The 14368-nt window shown below is 52.5% G+C and overlaps 1 protein-coding gene across 2 annotated transcripts; it reads right to left on the bottom strand.

Moving 5' to 3' along the window:
- Positions 1 to 101: 101 nt before the first annotated feature.
- tie1 (tyrosine kinase with immunoglobulin-like and EGF-like domains 1) lies at positions 102 to 12100 on the bottom strand. Of its 2 annotated transcripts, XM_062452626.1 has the most exons (23): positions 11807 to 12100; positions 10869 to 11162; positions 10603 to 10713; positions 10113 to 10268; positions 9812 to 9943; positions 9333 to 9473; positions 9048 to 9176; positions 8778 to 8923; positions 8410 to 8554; positions 8122 to 8280; positions 7784 to 7921; positions 6569 to 6859; positions 6090 to 6380; positions 5617 to 5810; positions 5228 to 5438; positions 4990 to 5100; positions 3331 to 3521; positions 3130 to 3243; positions 2918 to 2988; positions 2137 to 2177; positions 900 to 996; positions 617 to 716; positions 102 to 347 (listed from the first exon to the last, which is right to left on the bottom strand). In XM_062452626.1, the coding sequence occupies exons 1-23, from the start codon at positions 11862 to 11864 to the stop codon at positions 276 to 278; spliced, it is 3393 nt and encodes a 1130-aa protein (XP_062308610.1). In that variant the 5' UTR covers positions 11865 to 12100; the 3' UTR covers positions 102 to 275. The 2 variants fall into 2 exon arrangements, with proteins under 2 accessions (XP_062308610.1, XP_062308611.1); XM_062452627.1 differs by lacking the exon at positions 6569 to 6859.
- Positions 12101 to 14368: the final 2268 nt, after the last annotated feature.

The following is a 14368-nucleotide window of genomic DNA, read 5'->3' as shown; positions in this document are numbered from 1 at the left end:
CCTGAAGAGTTCGGTGTTGGTCTGGGACCCGTGTTGCTCCAGGCGACCACCCCACCAGACCCCCCCCTCCTCATCCCCCCCAGCGTCCTGCCGACCCCCCCCCCTCCCCCCCAGCGTCCTGCCACGCTCTCCCTCTACAGCCACAAGGCCCTGGTGGAGTGCCTGTTTGCCCGGTAGGCCCGAGGACCAGCAGGGGGCCGGCAGTATCGCGGTGTCCCACCTCGGGACCTCTCCCGTGGGCTACGTGACCTGCCAGGGTCTGGGGGGGATGGTAGTCAGGCCTCCTCGGCCGTGGCGTCTATTCCGGCGTAGGTGAAGTTCTCGAACAAGGCCATGTTTACGTATGCCTGGGAAGGAGGATGTTTTCACAGTCAGCCACAGAAGTCAAGTTCAAAACACACACGGCTGACGGGGAACGGTTTTCCATATTAGTTCAAGACTCATGTTTTTTTTCTCCTTTGAGCTGATAGAGAGAGAGAGAGAGAGAGAGAGAGAGAGAGAGAGAGAGAGAGGGGGAGAGAGAGAGGGAGGGGGAGAGGGAGGGAGAGAGGGAGAGGGGGAGGGAGGGAGAGAGGGAGAGGGGGAGGGAGGGAGAGTTTCTGAAATGACTCGTCACCTTCCTGGCCTCCTGCATCCTGTTGAGCTGAACTGAGATCTGGGAGAAGGGAGGTCTCTCGTAGGGGCGATCTCTCCAGCACTGCCTCATCATCTCATACCTGTTCATGTTCAATAGGTACGTGTTGTTAAAACACAGAAAAATAAATTGTTAAAATAAAACAAAACAAGTAAAGTAAAACTTTACTTGTTTTGTGTACTGTCTGTACTATCTGTGCATCATATGATTATTTGACATTAACTAAAATCTTTTTTTGGTCTTTTTTTCCAGCGTAAGCACTTACACCTCATCGTCACAGTTTCTGGGCTGTTCCATCCTGTAGCCCTGAGGAAGCTTCTCATACAACTCAGCACAGGTCATCCCACAGTAAGGAGTCCCACCTGGGGGGGGGAGAGAGGGAGGGGGGGAGGGAGTAGGAGAGGGAGACGGGGAGAGGGGGGAGAGGGGGAGGGGGAGAGGGGGAAAGGGGGGGAGGGGGAGAGAGGGGGAGAGGGAGACGGGGGGAGGGGGGAGAGGGGGAGGGGGAGAGGGGGAGGGGGAGAGGGGGAAAGGGGGGAGGGGGAGAGAGGGGGAGAGGGAGACGGGGGGAGGGGGGAGAGGGGGAGAGGGGGAAAGGGGGGAGGGGGAGAGGGAGACGGGGGGAGGGGGGAGAGGGGGAGGGGGAGAGGGGGAAAGGGGGGAGAGGGGGAGAGGGGGAAAGGGGGGAGGGGGAGAGAGGGGGAGAGGGAGACGGGGGGAGGGGGGAGAGGGGGGAGGGGGAGAGAGGGGGAGAGGGAGACGGGGGGAGGGGGGAGAGGGGAGAGGGGGAGGGGGAGAGGGGGAGAGGGGGAAAGGGGGGAGAGGGGGAGAGGGGGAAAGGGGGGAGGGGGAGAGAGGGGGAGAGGGAGACGGGGGGAGGGGGAGAGGGGGAGGGGGAGAGGGGGAAAGGGGGGAGAGGGGGAGAGGGGGAAAGGGGGGAGGGGGAGAGAGGGGGAGAGGGAGACGGGGGGAGGGGGAGAGGGGGAGAGGGGGAGGGGGAGAGGGGGAAAGGGGGGAGAGGGGGAGAGGGGGAAAGGGGGGAGGGGGAGAGAGGGGGAGAGGGAGACGGGGGGAGGGGGAGAGGGGGAGGGGGAGACGGGGGGAGAGGGAGAGGGGGAGAGGGAGACGGGGGGAGAGAGAGACAGAGGCAGAACGAGAGACATATAGGGAGAGAGAAAATGTATGTATAAATGGGCCGATAGGTTGGAGGTGTCAGCGTCAGTCCTTATCACAATCATCCTGAACATCGTTGCACTGTAGCGTTCTTTAAATGTGTTGAACCTTCATACAATATACAGTCCTACATTTTTGGTCACACAAATTTAGTGACGTTTTTTTTGGCGCTAACCTCTTCCCGTTCTGACTGCCCCAAGTGTTAAACTGGAGGCTGAAACTGAGATCATGTGGCTGTGAGACCCACAAACACTGTAATCTGTGCTTACTCAGAACTCGTCACAGATGCCCCTTTTCATCATGGGAGCAAGAGATGAACTTAAACTTACCTAAACTCACAATCTCCCACAGCAGAACGCCAAAAGACCAGCTAAAACAGAAAAGGTGTAGAGGTGAACACGGAGGATGGGACAGGAAGATCATAAAGAGGAAAGACCACAGTACTTTGAATATGGAACAACATCCAACATGAAGGACAACACACATCTCTTTTTCTATTGGTCCAGACGGCTCTGTAAAGAACTACACAGGTTAGTCTCTTAGTTCCACCAACAAGCTCAACTGTTTAATAACACAAGTTATGCCCGCTTAACTGAGGAATCCTAACATGAGGTTGAGAGATTCAGATAGAAGCTCAAGTCCCTTTCTGTCGTAAACAAGTGTTAAATGGTTTGACGCTAAAACCTAGATTATCTCTGCTCACATGCACAAACATGGCACTTGTACTCTGGCACACACACACACACACACACACACAACCACAAACACACGCACACACACAACCACACGCGCTGTGGTGTGAAATGTACAACGTGTCTTTTCTCTACCCAGACCAACTTCCTTCTATTGCCCTACAAGTCTTCCAGAATGTTCTACGGTGTGTATAAATAGGTTCCGTTTGACAGCCAGAGTGGTTGTGTTTCCGCCGGTTACTTATCAGTTCCTCTGCACTTATGTACCAGTTGTCATTCCACGGGATCTTTTAGTCATTTTGTTGCGAACACTGTGAACCGTGTCGTCAAACTTCGACTGCGAGGTGTTACTGAGCGTGGTGTGGAACGTGATGCGTGTTTCGGTTCGGGGGTGACCCGTTCAGACAGATAGACTCACACGTCACTCTTGGTGGTGTATACGCTGTAGTTTAACGACTCAATGGCCATCCATCGCACCGGTAACCGTCCCTGTGGGCGAGCGGGGAGAAAGTCGAGTCACTGTTGTTCTCGAGTCAGAACATGCCTTTTTTGGGAGCTGGAAGCACATGAGCGCCCCCTGCAGGCTGTGAAACACAGCGCCCTAGGAGGAGGTGGAGAAGGTGGACTCACCATGGTCTTCTTCACGTAGACCTCTTCCCCTCGGGAGAGACCGAAGTCGGCTATCTTGGCCACCAGGTTGACTCCTACCAGAACATTCCTAGCCGCCAGATCTCTGTGGATGAACTGAGAGAAGAAGAAGGGATGACGAGGGAAAAGGGTTAGGGCTCGGTTAGGGTTATGGTTAGTTGACTGGGTTAAAACAACGTTCACCTGCTTGTCGCTAAGGTAGTGCATGCCCGTCGCCACGTCGACGGCGAACTGCAGCAGCTGCTGGGAGGTGAGCGTGGAGGCAGTGCCGTGCTCCTTGGCGAAGGCGGGGTCGGTCTCCAGGACACGACTCTTCCTCAGGAAATCCAACAGGTTGCCGTAGGGCGCGTACTCTATAGCTATGTACAGGTACCCTGCATCCAGAGGAGGGACGGAGGGTTGTGGAGGGGAGGGAGAGAGAGAGAGTTGTGGAGGGGAGGGAGAGAGAGAGAGTTGTGGAGGGGAGGGAGAGAGAGAGAGTTGTGGAGGGGAGGGAGAGAGAGAGAGTTGTGGAGGGGAGGGAGAGAGAGAGAGTTGTGGAGGGGAGGGAGAGAGAGAGAGTTGTGGAGGGGAGGGAGAGAGAGAGAGTTGTGGAGGGGAGGGAGAGAGAGAGAGTTGTGGAGGGGAGGGAGAGAGAGAGAGTTGTGGAGGGGAGGGAGAGAGAGAGAGTTGTGGAGGGGAGGGAGAGAGAGAGAGTTGTGGAGGGGAGGGAGAGAGAGAGAGTTGTGGAGGGGAGGGAGAGAGAGAGAGTTGTGGAGGGGAGGGAGAGAGAGAGAGTTGTGGAGGGGAGGGAGAGAGAGAGAGTTGTGGAGGGGAGGGAGAGAGAGAGAGTTGTGGAGGGGAGGGAGAGAGAGAGAGTTGTGGAGGGGAGGGAGAGAGAGAGAGTTGTGGAGGGGAGGGAGAGAGAGAGAGTTGTGGAGGGGAGGGAGAGAGAGAGAGTTGTGGAGGGGAGGGAGAGAGAGAGAGTTGTGGAGGGGAGGGAGAGAGAGAGAATGAGCAAGAGAGAGAGTGGAAGGAGAGAAAAGGGGAAGGTGAAAGAGACAGAACCAGAGGATACTAAAGTAAGGATGACACTAGGTAAAGGGAAACGTAGGAAGGCATTGACATCCTGATAAACATTGTAGGTTTAATTATAAGATTAGGAAATCTCTAATCACGAGAGAAATCTGAATGTCAGACCATCTTGAAGACAAGGCCTATAGGAAACATGATGAATTACTTTGTATTCCCTCAACACCAGTCTACTGTAAACAACATCTCGCTGCTCCTAATATTATCAACCTAAGATCTAAGAACATAAAACCAGCGATTCGATTATTTTAACGAAATCGTCGGATGTGGCTCGGAAATGAGAGTTTCATGCTTGGAATGCCGTCCAGTTGATCGTGATCCAGATTGAGACATGCAGCAGTTTGCTTATGTGGCATACAGTCAAGTCAAATAAACACGACCAAGCAAATGCTTCCAGCAGACAAAGGATGTTTGACTTGGAGGATATGTTGCCCAGGTGCAGATGAGAAGGGCCTCGTGGATCTGAACAAAACTATTCTGGACGTTTTTTAACTACTTCATCGTATGCACACACATTCTGTGGCATTAGCAATAATCCAAAATAAATATTGAAATCCTGATACCTTTTCAAGTCAATCTTCTTGGCAGTTCCTGAATAAAGTCTAAAACGTTTAGGACGGCATTGATTACATGGCGTTCGCATTTCTCTCTGAAATAGATTCATCTCATCTTATTGCTCAACTCAAGTCAAAATAATTTTTTAAAAGTAAAAAAATAAAAATAAAGAATGGCTTGTTGTTGCCCTTAGTGTCCAGAAGGGGGCGCACTCACCTCTGTTTTCACAGGCTCCTATGAGGTTGATGATGTTGGGGTGCTGGCCTAGCTTGCACAGCACCTCCAGCTCTCCTGCAAAGTCTCGGTGGTCGTTTTCCGAGGCAAACTCTACGCAGAACAGCACACACAATGAAGTTAGGAACTGGCACAGATACAGTGTGTGTTGCCTGGAGTATTTGGACTTCAGTGTCCTTGTGTGTCTGTGTGTCTGTGTTTGTGTGTGTGTGCTGATTACCCTTCAGCATCTTGATAGCAGCACTCATCTTGGTGCCGTCCTTCTTGATCATGGCCTTGATGACCTGTCCAAAGTTTCCCTCCCCGATCACGTCCTCAAACTTGATGTCTTCCCACTCCAGGATGGGGTAGGTGAGGGGGTCCGGGGTGGGCTTGGGCCTCCGTGTCAGAGTCAGGGTCCCGGAGTTGAACTGCAGGATGGTCTCCTCTCCCTGGGAAACCATCGATTGGTGGACGGTTGTTGACGGGGTACAGGACGGTACGTGATGTGTACAAACTAAATAGTTGTGGTGAAGAGGTTCCACGTTTGATCGTAGCTCTCAACGTTATCTTACGGCAGAAAGGCAAGGTGTGTGTGAGTGTGTGTGTGTGTGTGTGTGTGCCCCTCACCGATCCAGACTGGTAGGTGAAGGTGCGCCGGCGGTTGAGCAGGCTCTTGCGGATGCAGAAGAGCGCTAGCAGAGCCAGCAGGATGGTCACACACGTGACCGTTACCGAGCCAACGACCGCCACCAGGAGCTGATAACCCTCCTTCCCCACCCCAACCCCCACCTCCTGGGTCGTGGGGGTGAAGCTCTGGGGCGCTGGGGGGAGGGGGAGAGAAAGGGTGGTGGGGGAGGAGAGGAGATGGGAGGGGAGAGAGGAAGAGAGACAGAGAGACAGAGAGGAGGTGGTAGGAGAGAGGAGATACATAGAAAATAAAGAGACTTTAAGGAGAAAGTACTGATTCTAGACTTAATACAGTTTGACATTGACATTTGAAAAGGATTCTGAGGATCTACACGGTCAGAGGCAGGAGCCTCTCAGTTCGAAACATCTTACACAAACACAACCCCCACGACAGCCTATCACCCCTCCCTCACCGTCGCCCTGGGTCCTGGCCTGGACAAACTTGCTCCACTCCCCCGGTACTTTAGAGAAGGCCCGCACTCTGAACTGGTACAGAGTGCTCCCGTTCAGCGCCATCACGTCCTTGGCGGTTTTGTTTCCGTCATCCGTGTCGACCCAGGGATGAGGGCTGCCCAGCCCCACAGGCTGGTACTCGATAATGTACTTGACGATGCCCCCGTTAGGGTCCTCCGGGGGGCGCCACCTCACCTGCACGGCCGACACGGACAGGGGCAGGGCCTGGACGTGGAGAGGGGAGGAGGGCCCTGGGGGAACAGGAGATCGAAGCGGGTTTAGGCCAGATTAGACCAGCGTTAGCGTAGACGCTAAACGAAGATGCTAAGCGGCTACGGTCAATAGCAGACCCAGACCAGAAACACACTTTCTGGGGGGGGGGAGGGGGTCACACTCATCACCCCTGCCTGTTCTGACCAATGAGAGGAGCACTAGTTACCCTGGCTGTTGATGTGGAAGTGGTAGGGCTTAGAGGCTGGACCCTGGCTGCCACAGTTGAGCAGGCTGACCAGGACCGTGTAGTCGCGGTTGTACTCCAGGTTGTGGAACTTGGTGGAGAGCACATTGAGGAGTGTGATCACCTCTCTCAGCTTGTCCCGTGGGGGGGAGGGGCCAAACAGCTGCACTAAAAAGCCGCTGGCCGAACCGGCGTCGCCGGGCAACAGCCAGCGCACGGTGGCGTTGCGGCCTTCCAGCGAGCTGAAGTCAATCTCCGGTCGGACCGTGGGCTCTACGGCGACACAGAACACTCAGTCAGGGAAGCAGCAGCGGCTGTTCTAGGAAGGGGGCCCAGGGGAGGCCAGTGTGCCCCTGTGACAACAAGCTTGGACCCCTCGTGGCCCCCCCTAAATGTAGTGTGAATAATCATAAACTTTTGTCTTTTGTCTGTTCATGCCTGCAGTGCAGTGAGGAAAACTGTATGAAAACAAAAATCTGCCATGCTACACTGAAGGAACTACTGTCAACCATGAGGCGATGGACTCTGGATGAGTCAGCTTGTCGTTCACGTGGCAATGGACTCCTTAAGGACACAGACGACGAGGTCCACCTCGCTCCTAACACTGACAGCACGCACACCCGCTACACCCCGCCATTTGTTAGGCTTTTTTGTAAGCAATCGTTGTGTTACAACAGACAACGACCCCCCCCCCCTGCTCAAATGGACAGCTGTGCCCCCGCCCCAATAATCCCATCTCCAGACAGAGAGATCTCTCCCCCACCAACCCCCCTTCGCCTGCACTATCTCCTCTGTAGGAAGCTGAAACAGACAGGTGTGTCCCACCCCCTCCCCATCTCCTCCCCCCCCTCCCCCCTGCTGTGTGTCGCCCCCCTCCCCCCTGCTGTGAGTCCCCCCCCTCCCCCCTGCTGTGAGTCCCCCCCCTCCCCCCTGCTGTGAGTCCCCCCCCTCCCCCCTGCTGTGAGTCCCCCCCCTCCCCCCTGCTGTGAGTCCCCCCCCTCCCCCCTGCTGTGAGTCCCCCCCTCCCCCCTGCTGTGAGTCCCCCCCCTCCCCCCTGCTGTGAGTCCCCCCCCTCCCCCCTGCTGTGAGTCCCCCCCCTCCCCCCTGCTGTGAGTCCCCCCCCTCCCCCCTGCTGTGAGTCCCCCCCCTCCCCCCTGCTGTGAGTCCCCCCCCTCCCCCCTGCTGTGAGTCCCCTACCTGGACACTCCGTCTCCATTACGGCCTCGGGGCCCGGGGGCCCCTCCCCCCCCTCGCCTGGCCGGCTGAGCTGCACGCGCACCTGGTACCTGGTGGACGGCTTCAGGTTCATCAGAGTGATGGGCTCCGTGCTGTACACTGGGGAAAAGAAGTTTAAAGGAATTTTTTCGAAAAGTCAAACAAAGATTTTGGAAAAAAGGGTTGAAAAAAAGGGGTTGAAATAATATTTTCTAATAATATTTTACAAGAATATTATGTACGCCCAAATAACTGCACCTAAGCCCACCTTACCCCCCCCCCCCCCCAGAGACAAACTCTGCCTCCTCCACCCGGCTCACCTATGATGGAGGACCAGGAGACCCCGTTGTCCATGGGCTTGTAGAGGAGCTTGGTGGAGATGATGGGTCCGTCTCCTCTGAAGGCCTCCACAGGACGGACCACCAGCTGCTTACTCCTCTTCTCCAGGAGCCGGGGGACCGTGCTGGGGATGGGGGGTTCTGGGAAGGGGGGGGAGAGAGGGAGGGAGAGAGGGAGGGAGAGAGTGAGACCCAAAAGAGAAGACAAACCAACACAAAAAACATCCAGGTGATGTAGTCAATCCCAGAGCAGCTCTGTCTCCTGCTCACCTTTGACGGTGAGGTTGAACTTGCGAGAGTCCTGACCACCGTTAGTAGAGACACGACACTCCCACAAGCCCCCTTGCTCCGCAGTCAGACGGGAGATCTCAAACTGAGCCGTGCTCTTGTTGGAGTCCATGGTGGTACGAGAGGCCTTGGGGAACAACACACGGCACACTGCTCAGTCACCAGTCCACAACACTTTCCTCTGGTAAGACACAACATTTAAAACAGACCCCAAGCCTTCCAGCCCCCCGACCTCCAGCCCCCTGGACCTCCAGCCCCCCAGACCTCCAGCCCCCCGACCTCCAGCCCCCTGGACCTCCAGCCACCCAGCCCCTCCAGAACCCCGACCTCCAGCCCCCCAAACCTCCTACCTTGAGCACGGTGCTGTCCAGCTTGCGTAGCTCGATGCTGGTGTGGCTGGGCAGAGGGTTGCCCGTGGCGGAGCACTGAATCTTGGGGCTGGAGAGCAGGTTCCACTCCAGACTACTGGTCATGGCCAGGATCTGGGGAGCGCGGTCTGGGAGGATCGAGGTGACGAGAGACAGGGGTGAGAGAGAAGGAGGGGGAAGCGATGATGATGAGGGCGATGATGATAAATGAGATGTCATGGACACCAGCCAAACCCTCCCGACTCTGCTCACCTGACTTCTCACAGTGCTTCCCTCTCCAGCCTGTAGGACACAGGCACCCGCTGAAGCGGTTACACACGCCCCCGTTTCTACACTGGCAGCTCAGCCTGCAGTCTGGCCCGTACATGTCCTTCATGCAGGCTGGAGGAAGAAGACACACACACAGAGACACAAGACCTCTCAGCACAGAGCTCTGTGTTCAACTTACCAGGTGTGGTGATGTTTAAACCCCAACCGACATGGGTCAAGACACTACACGGACTGTCTGGTGTCCTGGACGTGTGGAGCTGCACTCACGTCTGCTGCAGCGGTTTCCCGACCAGCCGCTGGCGCAGGTGCAGCCGTAAGGGTCAGGCAGGCAGAAGCGGAGGCCTTTGCAGCTCAGCTCTGACCGGCAGGACTCCTGGCAGTTGTGACCAAACATGCCCTCTCTGCAGGCTGCAACACAGGACACACACAGAGCAGGGCTTCCATGTTAAACTACGTCATATGAAAATAAACTATAAAAGATTAACTATACCTAACAGCTATACATAACAGAAACATAACATATATATGTTGTTTTTTTTATAAATATCCAATTTTATCATGCACATACATACTAAACAATATGCATTACAGTTTTAAATGTATATATACACAGTACCAGTTAAAAGTTTGGACCCATTTTCCATGTCCAAACTTTTGACTGGTACTGTATATATTATAAATGTATCTATTTCTCCATCATACACATAGTATACACACACACACGGTACACACACACACACACATACCTGTCTCACAGCGTGTCCCCATGAAGCCCGGGGGACAGATACAGTCCCCGTCAGAGTCGTGACACACCCCTCCATTCAGGCACTCAGCACAGTCCTTGTCACAGTACATGCCCCACTTCTGACTGGGACAGTCTAAGCCACCACAGGGAAGACAGAACCCAGGCCTTACATCACACTGTAGTCATGTGTGTCTGTGTGTGTGTCGAGGGGGAACTCTCCCCATAGTGTACAGTTGTGTGTGTGTGTGTGTGTGTGTGTGTGTGTGTGTATGAGTGACGTAGGACCATGTGCTCTGCCATACCTCGGACAATTAGCCGCATCCAGGCGCCCTGAATGGGACTGTCGCCTACGTAGCTGGCACTGTAGATGCCCGCGTTGGAGGAACCGACGTTCTGCAGCGTCAGCGTGGCCGTGTTGTTTGTGACCTCGTTAGAGTGGATCATGTAGTAGTAGTTCCCTGCAAAACAGCAAAAAAGCGAGGCCTGGAGGATTACGCTCACTGACGGAAACAACGTGATCGTTTTGTCTGTAGTTGAATAATAAAGTAGGATATTAGTTAAAAAAGAAAGAAAGAAAGAAAGGAGCAAAAAACGTTATTGCCTTAGATCCTCCCAGAGCATTCCACAGGGAAGCGCTTATCCTCAAAGTCAAAGCCCAATCACTGTTTTAAACGAATCAGTGACCAGTCGCTGTCTACCTCTACTGACCCGTCTCTCCATTGTCTGTTTCTCCACTCTTCTCTCAGGAAAGAGGCCAATTAAGGCCCTTGGTTGGCCAGCTAGCGGACTCACCGTTGTGTTTCCACGTCACGTCTCTTCTCTGGGAGCCGACCACCTGCATGTCCAGGTGGACCGTGTCTCCTCTGTTCGCCGTCACTGTGATATGGTTCGGAACGAAAAGCCCTGGAAGAGAAACGCTGTACATTGTAGCTGTACCGCGAAAGTATATGAAGAAAAAAAAACGCTTCGCAATCTAGCGTGAAAGTAACGTTACATTTCGGAAGGTTCATAACACGAAGGTGCGGCTTGCAAGTTCAGAGAATTGTGTGTTTGTCTACCTTGGTAGTTGTTAATGAGCGTGATTTTATCGATCGGAGTGGCGTCCAACGACGAGGCCTCACAGTAGAAGATGCCGATATAGTCCAACCCTTCAAAGTCCTTGGCCTCCACCCGTGTTGGCACCGGTTTCTTGATCTTGAAACGGGGCTTGGAAGGGAGGATGAGAATTCTGTAGTCTTTGGTGATGTCCAAGGTGAGGTCTGCCGCGTTCCTCTCTCCAGTGACGCAGGACAGGGAGAAGAGCGAGCTGGACACCTCCACGTTAGAGATCATGGCCATGTCTGTCACCGCACCTGCAGGGAGATACAGCATTGTGTCATGCACTTACAAAACCCAAACGAAGTAAATAACAAGTTTGGGGAATTTAACGACGCTCAGGTCCACTCCCAATCCTTATTCTTCGTTATCCATCACAAAACATAACCAGACTTGAAGCAAATCCTCCCTAAACAAATAATGACAAATTCCAGGCATGGGCATTCCTACATGACAGATTTAAATAAAAAAATTCAATAAAAACTAGAATTGGCTTCGTGACTACTCCAACCTCTTACGGTGGCACAGAAGTGTTGATACACGAGTCCTACATTCCTCTTCCCTGGCATGTGGGCCACACGGCAGACGAACAATCACAGGAAACGAGGATGAGAGACTGTTCTCTCAGGGGGACGAGGCATACCACGGTGAAATCTCATGCCAGTTGCCCGTATAAGCGAGTTCATGTAAATTGTATGTTTAGCTAACTACTTATTTAACACCATCTGGGTAGAGGTGCTATGCTTTCAGCAGTTGTCTATGTTTGTAGAACAATGGATTGTTTGGTAAATTTGTTGTTTGGTTATTCATGAAAATGTTATTTATTTATTTTTTAACTTTGAAATAACTTAGGGTTGTGAACTACCTTCTACTTTAAGGTTGTGAACTACCTCCTACTTACCTGACAAGCGAAGGAGGCACAGAAAATTGAGGACGGCGATCATAACAATTTCTTCCATAGCAACAATCCGGAAAAATTAGTAGATCCGTCAGTTAAAGCGAGAAGGGTCTACATTCCGAGGACTGGTTGTCAGTGCCAAACAGCGTGCGCTTTTACGCGTATCCATAAATCCGAAATCACAGTTATTTCCTCTCAAAGTAAATCCGTTTGGCGATGTGTATATATTCCTGTGAGGTTGTGAGATCGTGTGACATTCATATAGCCAAGTCTGACTGTTCAGCTCGTTGTAAACTCGGGTTACTCTTTGGCTCTGGGTGGGATAGGAAGGAAGAACGTCACGAGGGGAAAAAGCTTGCTTGGCGCGCCAAAGAACTCCGTTCTGATTCCAGAGCTGTAAGACGGCTTTTGGTAGGACCATCTACCTATTAAAGTCAACTTCTGCCAAATGTTTTTTTGCTTTCCAACCGATCCTTCCAAATCGGGAGCTGTGACGAATATGATCAAAATTATTGTCAGTGTGCTTAGACGTCAGCAACATTTTAAAATCCCCCGGTTACACAAGATGTTGTGAAAGTATGCATATGGTTGAATAAACACAGTTTAGTCAAGACACTCACGTGATTGATTTCACCATTTATCCTTACACATGACAAACGTTGTTTTACATTGGCGGAATGGATGTACATGGGGAAGCGCTCCCTGCCTTCACTGCACGTGCATGACATGAGGCAGGGAGCATCGAGTTAAATCCCCCACGGGGAGCACAGACAGACAACACGGGGGAGAAGGGGATAGTGGTGGGTGGCAGCAGCGCAGACAGCAGGTAAGACAATGCGTGTGCGTGCATGGAGCGTCTTTATAGCGCCGCCTATGGAGCTGAGCCTATGGCCTGAGAGCACGGGGTGATATGACGCGCGCTGCCCGAGTGCCATGCCTGAACCTGCTTCGCTCATACCTTCATTCATCTGCCTTAAATTTTCCAACTGAATATACGTGTTTTCCTGTATATTTTTCATAAACACGTTTCTAGCTGGAAATGCATTTCCATCAAACGCGTGCCGATGTTCCTCAGCGGCGCAGAAAACCCTAACCGCACCAACAACAACCTTCATCTGACCCAATAACAACAGCTGCGACGGGCTCTGGCCAAGCTGGACAGCTTTGTTCCTGAACTTCAATGCGACGCTTTTGATCCCTGCAGTCTTACGGTCAATTACACTTCTGCAGAAAATCTAGGATGATGACCACCCCGTTTGTTGTGTCTTCTCAACCATTTTTACTCTGATCTGATGGAAAACGTCCAGCTTTTCACTTTACGCAACTCATGTCGGTCCAGTGCAAGGCCGTTTTATCATTTCTGCAGGGGTGGGCTTCATAATGGTTGATTTAATGTTCCTTACGTTTCCTGATGGCCTCAGACAATTGATGTTGACCCAACTTCTTATTGTTCAAGGTTTCCTGTTTTCAATTAGCCAGCTCCAGATTTTCTTTATTTTTCAGCAACCAGGATTATTATATTTCTACTCCTTTGTTTCAGGAGAATACACTTCTGATAAACACAAAACATCTGTTTCAATGTCATTTCAATAGGTGAGGACACACGATTTCACTGCAACATTGTGCATTATTACCAAGAGGTCCAGAATATCCGCCTATCAGTGTGTTTCCTGACAGTGGATCTCTCTGCCAGCTCTTGGCTCAGGTTTGGACAGTCTCTCAGACTCACAACTGTGACCCCTAGTTCCCTCCGACTGCAAATAGCAGATCAGCTTGAAAAAGCCTTCCTCTTTCCTGTCCACGGTGTCACAAACACTCTGTAAGGTGACTAGACGTGACCCAGATGACAGTGATGACACGCTGATCTGCTCTCCTGGACGACCTCACCTTCACAGGCAGGTGCAGTGCATGATCCCTGCCCACAGGAGGCTGAGACCAGCTGGATGAAACTGAAGGTCAAACCGATAACTACTGTAAGTAGATGAACAACAATGCTGACACACACACACACAGACAGACCTACAGACACACACACACAGACAGACCTACAGACACACAGACAGACCTACAGACACACAGACAAACAGACAAACAGACACACAGACAGAACTACAGACACACAGACAAACAGACAGACAGACACACAGACAAACAGGCAGACAGACCTACAGACAGACAGACAGACCTACAGACACACAGAAAGACAGACCTACAGACACACAGACCTACAGACAGACAGACCTACAGACAGACTTACAGACACACAGACAGACACACAGACAGACAGACAGACACACAGACAGACAGGCCTACAGACAGACAGACAGACCTACAGACAGACAGACCTACAGACAGACCTACAGACACACAGACAGACAGACCTACAGACCTACAGACAGACAGACCTACAGACAGACCTACAGACAGACCTACAGACAGACCTACAGACAGACCTACAGACATACCTACAGACAGACCTACAGACAGACCTACAGACAGACCTACAGACCTACAGACGGACAGACCTACAGACAGACAGACCTACAGACAGACCTACAGACCTAC

This window comes from Osmerus eperlanus, chromosome 26 (genome assembly GCF_963692335.1).
Source record: "Osmerus eperlanus chromosome 26, fOsmEpe2.1, whole genome shotgun sequence".
Lineage (NCBI taxonomy): Eukaryota > Metazoa > Chordata > Actinopteri > Osmeriformes > Osmeridae > Osmerus > Osmerus eperlanus.
The sequence above is the reverse complement of the archived record's forward strand: the minus strand, read 5'-3'. Positions and strand labels throughout refer to the sequence as shown.

Excerpts from the sequence above, each read along its gene's own strand:
- tie1 (XM_062452626.1), bottom strand. The coding sequence starts at position 11,864 with ATGGAAGAAATTGTTATGATCGCCGTCCTCAATTTTCTGTGCCTCCTT. Across the intron at positions 5,811-6,089 it reads GGCCAGGACCCAGGGCGACG|CGCCCCAGAGCTTCACCCCC; the intron begins GTGAGGGAGGGG and ends CCCTCCCCCCAG. Across the intron at positions 2,178-2,917 it reads TACACCACCAAGAGTGACGT|CTGGTCTTTTGGCGTTCTGC; the intron begins GTGAGTCTATCT and ends TTTCTGTTTTAG.